General features: G+C 55.5%; 1 protein-coding gene across 1 annotated transcript in view; it reads left to right on the forward strand.

The window, feature by feature from the left end:
• The first annotated feature begins 1,389 nt into the window (after window positions 1-1,389).
• ARHGAP9 (Rho GTPase activating protein 9) overlaps window positions 1,390-6,049 on the forward strand; it is a 7,927-nt gene continuing 3,267 nt past the window's right edge. Inside the window, exons 1-11 of the mRNA XM_029953498.1 lie at window positions 1,390-1,495; window positions 1,804-2,137; window positions 2,436-2,659; window positions 3,601-3,825; window positions 4,007-4,120; window positions 4,318-4,422; window positions 4,660-4,721; window positions 4,860-4,950; window positions 5,149-5,244; window positions 5,387-5,485; window positions 5,739-5,880. Of these exons, the coding sequence (XP_029809358.1) occupies window positions 1,822-2,137; window positions 2,436-2,659; window positions 3,601-3,825; window positions 4,007-4,120; window positions 4,318-4,422; window positions 4,660-4,721; window positions 4,860-4,950; window positions 5,149-5,244; window positions 5,387-5,485; window positions 5,739-5,880 (1,474 nt within the window). The 5' untranslated portion in view covers window positions 1,390-1,495; window positions 1,804-1,821. The remainder of the gene's footprint in view (window positions 1,496-1,803; window positions 2,138-2,435; window positions 2,660-3,600; window positions 3,826-4,006; window positions 4,121-4,317; window positions 4,423-4,659; window positions 4,722-4,859; window positions 4,951-5,148; window positions 5,245-5,386; window positions 5,486-5,738; window positions 5,881-6,049) is intronic.

Below are 6,049 nucleotides of genomic sequence, written 5' to 3' on the forward strand. Positions count from 1 at the left end.
GTGATAACCCAAGAGTATAGCAAAGGGAGGTTTGTCTAAAGATGACTGAGACTTGAATATCTTTAAATGCTAAGGGGAAAGAGTCAATAAAGAAGGAGATGATAAAGTGTAGGAGAGATGGCAGAAAAGATAGAAGAATGAGATTGGAACACTTAGCAAACGCCTAGATGAATGAACAATGAATAAATGGGATGAAGTTGGTCACTATTTTGGAGGTGGGAAGGAATAGTTGAGGGGTAGGGTTCTCTTCATTTTGAAAATGGAGCAAACTAAGGAGGAAGATCACTGAGACCAAATCCCAGTCCCGGGAACCAGCCTTCAGATTGCCTGTCAGGAGAGGAGAGTTGACTCTCTGATGTCACCGAGGGGGCAGGGGAGGTGTACTCCCTACCCTGCCTCTCCAAAGCCAAACAGAAAGCCTCACATTGTGCAGTGGGGAAACTGAGAGTGGGGGAAACAAGAGTGGTTAGGTAAGGAGGGAGCATAAGTATTGTTTTAAAGCTCTGGCAATTGTGACAGAAGTCAATTCCCACCTTCCACCAAGGAAAAGCTGATGTCAGTTCCCCCTCTTCCTGTCCCCTCCCTGCCCCCTCCCCATATGCTGTTATAGCATCCTATATGACCTTGTCCACAGTCCTTGATTCAACTGTAGTAAATTTATTGTCATCAGTTAAGATCTGTCCTTAAACTCCAGGAGGGTGAAGGCTGTGTCTACTCCTTCCTCTCAGTTATCCCCAGTGTCCAACATTATTCCTTTCACACTGGAGGTGCTCAGCCAATCCTTGTTAAGAGCATGAATGAGGGGTGCCTGGGTGGCTCAGTCATTTAAGCGTCTGACTTTGGCTCAGGTCATGATCTCACGGTTCGTGGGAGAGGAGCCCAGGCCACCTCTAAGCTGTGCTGACAGCTTAGAGCCTGGAGCCTGCTTCGAATTCTGTATCTCCCGCTCTCTCTGACCCTCCCCTGTTTGCGCTGTCTCTCTCTGTCTCTCAAAAATTAAATAAATAAATAAAAGAGCATGAATGAATGAACCCACACACTGAAGAAGGACTCTGTCTAAGAGGCTTTTGTACAGAGGGTTGTCTCGGGCCTCTCAGCTCCCAAAACACATCCTGGTTTGAAAGGATGGTGGGATTCTCACCTTTCCTTCTGACTTGGAACCCCTCTGCGTTTCTCCCAGCCACTTTCTCTTTCTCTCCACTTTGGTCTTACTATTATTGCTCTGGCTCTGTTTCTCGGTCTGTCTCTCAGAGTCTGCACAGGAAGCACGCAGCTTTAGGTCTGAGGCTACTGGTAATGGAAACGTTGGTGCCTGTGTAAATTTAATAAAGGTCACAAACTTTTTTATCTTTGTCATTAATTCCTGTCTCTGCCTGTGTTCTGTCTCAGACCTGATTCCTTCTCCTCATCTTCCTGTGTCCAGCTCAGAAGTCCTGCCACCACCACCCAGGACCAGCTCCTCCTGCCCCGGGGATTTGCTGATGGGCCTCAGAAGGTACTTGGAGGAAAATCACCAAGCTAGCCCCTCTCCTCTGATTTCCTGCCTTGCTGGCCTCATAGCTGCTGACCACATCCTCTCTCACCTTACTTATATACTTCCTCACCAGTCACATCACCCAGGAGTTCTCAGCCCCCCAAACATGTCACTGACACCCACCCAGGCTCTCTGCTTTGCTCTCTGCTCTCTTTCTGAGGTTTCTTTCCTTACTTTTCCCCCAACGCTGTTCTTAGAACCATGTCTCTCTGCTTGAAAGCAGCTAGTTGTGTCCTTTTCTGGATCTCCAACAGCCCTTTTTCCCACAGGTGACAGTACTGACCACAATGCTATCAGGCCGGTGGTGGCCGAGTACCTGGGGGAGCCTTGGGCTGGGATCCCGAAACCCTGCTCAGGGATCCCAGCTCTGTGCGCTCTATGCCTTCACTTACACTGGGGCAGATGGCCAGCAAGTGTCCCTGGCTGAAGGGGACAGGTTCCTACTGCTTCGAAAGACCAACTCAGACTGGTGGTTGGCAAGGCGCCTGGGAGCACCCTCCACTTCTCGCCCCATCTTTGTCCCAGCTGCATACATGGCAGAGGAATCTCTGTCTTCCCAGAGCCCGACCACCATCACCTCCAGCCAACCCATCTGGATTCCTGGTAAGTACTCCCTTCACTTTCCTACCTCCCTGGCTTCTAGGAAATATTGGAAGGATCTCCCTCCCTCAAAGCTCCTGCTGACTCCCTTCTCTTATTTACCTGTGGTCAGCCTACTTTTCATCCCCATCACAGTGTCCTCATTGTCCCTCCTCCTAGTCTCAAGCATTCTAGGTCTCATGTACTTTTCTGTAGCCTCCCCCTGCTCTTGTCCTTCCCATGAACCCCTGGGACGACAGATGCAGCCAATATCAACCCTCTGATCACCTGCCCCCCACTCTTCCCATGTCTCTGTTTCTAGGGTCAAAGTTGTTTCCTGGCTCTCTGGAGGAGCTGCACCTGTCTCAGGAGCCCCCAGGGGGAGCCCAGGCCACCTCTAAGCAGCCTCCCCCACTGCCCCCCAAAATGTGTAGAAGTGTCAGTGTCACCAATCTGAGGCCTACCCTCCTGAAACCCTTTCAGGAAGGAACAAGTGGAAGATCCCTCTCTCAGGAAAACTTGCTGACAGAGGCCAATGCCAACACGGTGAGTCACAGCTCTTCTGAGTGCAGTAAGCAGTTATTTACTGCTGGGCCTTGTTCTAGGCCCAATGGCAAACAAGGCAGGCAGAATCTCTGCCCACAAGGGATTTCCATGGGGATGACAGACACACAAATAACTGTTGGTATTGATAAGTGCTACCAAGAAGCATAAACATGGTAGAGAGTGATGGAGGTGATCTGGGAAGGCATCTCTGAAGGAAATGACATTTAGCTAAATCTGAATGAAGAGGAAGAGACTGCCATGAACCAAATAGGAAATGAGAAGGAATTTAGCTGAGGGACCGCAAGTAGCAAAGATCCTGAGGATACTGGAACCTGGCAAGTGACAGAGGGACTGTAAGAAAGCCACTAGCTATGTTGTTCTCTCTTCCTCCAGACTCCTGACCCAGGGCAGGGTTTTCCCTGTGTCCCATCTTGCCAGCTCAGATCACCAGCAAGTCCCACTTAGAGATATAACTCCCTTGCTCTTCCTGAAAACTCAGCTCCTCCCCTCTCTCTTACTTGCTAGTGGATGAAAAATGGCCTCCTCCCTCACACTCCCCTAGCAAGGGTCTCTGACACCTCTCCCTCTCTCCCCTTTCACTCCGGAGGATGTGAGGGTGGGGCACTCCCCTCAACCCCCCCCAACACACAAAAAGCCGGTTCCCCTTTCCTGAGGCCCTGGGGTAGGGGTGGGGTGGGGGAGGAGGGAAGTTGGCAACAGGAAGTGAGGAGAAAAGCAAAGAAGACAGAGGGAGGGAGTCAAAAAGAAAAAAAACCAACCAGCTGGGGACTGGGGTTTCTTCCCCAGTACCTGGGTCACCCCAGCCAGGAGCTGGGGGTAAGAAAACGGTTTTGAAGAGAGGAGGAGGTGGTTAGGTGGAGAGAAGATTGGGGAGGAGCACAGCCAGGATAACTACCTTTTTCTTCCCCCTTTGCTGACAGGCAAGACCCCAGCCCCTCATGTCAGAGCATCCTGTGTACTGCAACCTAGTGGACCTTCGCCGCTGTCCCCGGTCTCCTCCCCCAAGCCCTGCATGCCCCCCGCTGCAGAGGCTGGACGCCTGGGAGCAGCACTTGGACCCTAACTCCGGGCGCTGCTTCTACATAAATTCGCTGACTGGCTCCAAGTCCTGGAAGCCCCCACGCCGCACTCGCATGCGAGAGATGGTGAGACTGTCCCTCCAGCTTGTTCCTTTGTCCCCTCGACCTCCTTCCTTTCCCCACTGAACCCCGAAGTAGTGTGTTTTCTCTCTTGGGCTCCCATCAGAAAATTGTAAGAAGGGTGTGGAGACCGGATTGAGGTGGCAGCATCTGGTTGTAGCTTTACTCCCCCACCCCCCACCCCCAGAACCTTGGCTCCATGGAGGGGACGCAGACCCGGAATAGGGACAACGGTGTCCTGCAACCTCAGGCAAAGGGCACAGAATCTGAAACAGGGACCCAAGAACTGCTCTGCCAGCAGGTGAGACCCTACCCCCCCCCCCACCTCCTGATCACATGCAGGAAAAGCTGTCTTTTTACAACTCTTTTATGCAAGAAATTCTCCGTTACCCATCACACCCCCAGCCTCTCACCCACATCCGCACCCTTCTTCCCCCTATAGCCATGGACTCCGAAGTTGAAGTTAACTCCACTTGTTCCTCCAATCCCCTCCCCCAGGGTTCACTCTCCCTCTACCAGCACACCTCCCAGCCCCACCCCTCAGACCAGCCTTCTGCCTTGCAGCCCTCTCGAGCTCTGCCGCAAGTCTTAGAAGACCCCCATGTAAGTCTCCCATTTCCTCCTGCAGGCCAAGATCCTCACTGCCCTACCCCCCAATTCCTGCTCCTCTAGAAACATCTTCCTCTTTCTGAGTGTTCGCTGGGTATCCTCTCTTACCCAGTCTCCTCCCCACCCCCCAATATAAAGGACCTCACTCCTGGGACACCCCCTTGGGAACGCTGTGGCAGCTGGAGGGGGGGGCGCTGGGTGCCTTATTGATACCCTCTCTCCACTTCTCAGGAGGTGGAAAAGTCGGGCCTGCTCAACGTGACCAAGATTGCCCAAGGGGGGCGCAAGCTCAGGTGACCAGCACCGGGAATACAGCTGGGGCCCGGGGCCGCTAGATTCTGTATTGTAGAGCGGAGTGCGGGGACGGCGCCCTCCCCACGTGATTCTAAATGACCTTTGCACCAATACCTCTGCCCCCTTCGCCCCTGTAGGAAGAACTGGAGCCCATCTTGGGTGGTATTAGCAGGTAACAGTTTGGTGTTCTACCGGGAGCCACCGCCGGCCTCGCCCTCCGCAATCTGGGTGAGTGTGAGGGAGGGGAGGAGGGGGCGTGCACGAGCCGTTTGGGCTCTTCCATTCCCGTGAACTGTGGGGCAGAGGTGGTGGGGAGTGGGGAGAATAAAGGAAAGAGCACAGCCTCCCACGTCCTCGCAGTCCCCGGGGTGGAAGGGAGGCAATGAGGGGAAGAGCGCCGTGGCCTCAGTGTCACCCAATTGCCAGGGACCAGCGGGTAGCCGACCCGAAAGCAGCGTGGACCTTCGCGGGGCAGCCCTGGCCCACGGCCGCCACCTGTCCAGCCGCCGCAACGTCCTGCACGTGAGTGCCCTTTCGCGCGTCTCCAAAGCTCCACGTGACCTGAAAATGCGCCCCCGGTTTCCCACACGGGTCTCCTGCTCGGCCTCCTTGCTTTTTATGTCCCTTACCGCGGACTCAGGCCGTTTCTCCGCTGGCCCCTCAGATCCGCACGGTCCCTGGCCACGAGTTCCTGCTGCAGTCGGACCAGGAGACTGAGCTGCGAGCCTGGCACCGCGCACTGCGGGCGGTCATCGAACGCCTGGTGAGACTGATGGGAGGTGGCGCGACGGAGCCCGGGAAGGGGCTAGGCCCGGGCGGGGCCGAGGGAGTGGGGAAGAAACTGTAGGACTCTAGGGTGATAGGGGGCAGGGTGGTCTCGGTGTAGTGCCCGGGGGTGGGGGCGAGACGCAGGACCCCAGCAGCCCGTTAAGGTCTCCTTCCGTCAAGCTGAGGGTGCAGATTTCTCTCCTCCCTTCCAACCTCCGACTCGGCGCCCCTCGCCGTTCCGGGTCTAGGACCGAGAGAACCCCATGGAGCTGCGTCTGTCAGGTTCGGGACCCGCCGAGCTGGAGGAGCTGAGCGGCGGGGAGGACGACGAAGAGGAGTCAGAACCGGTGTCCAAGCCGCTGCTGCGGTTCGGCGGCCGCCGGAGCTCGGGTGAGCGGCCGGGGCGGTCCTCGGGTGGGCGGGGCGCGGGGGCGCGTCCCCAGCTCGGTCCCGGCGGCCGCTCGCGCCCTGATGCCACCTGCCTCCTGCAGGTCGCAGTACTGAAGGAAACGAGCAGAACCGCGTGCGGAGCAAACTAAAGCGGCTTATCGCCAAGAGA

Source organism: Suricata suricatta, chromosome 10 (genome assembly GCF_006229205.1).
Source record: "Suricata suricatta isolate VVHF042 chromosome 10, meerkat_22Aug2017_6uvM2_HiC, whole genome shotgun sequence".
In the NCBI taxonomy this organism is placed as follows: Eukaryota; Metazoa; Chordata; class Mammalia; order Carnivora; family Herpestidae; genus Suricata; species Suricata suricatta.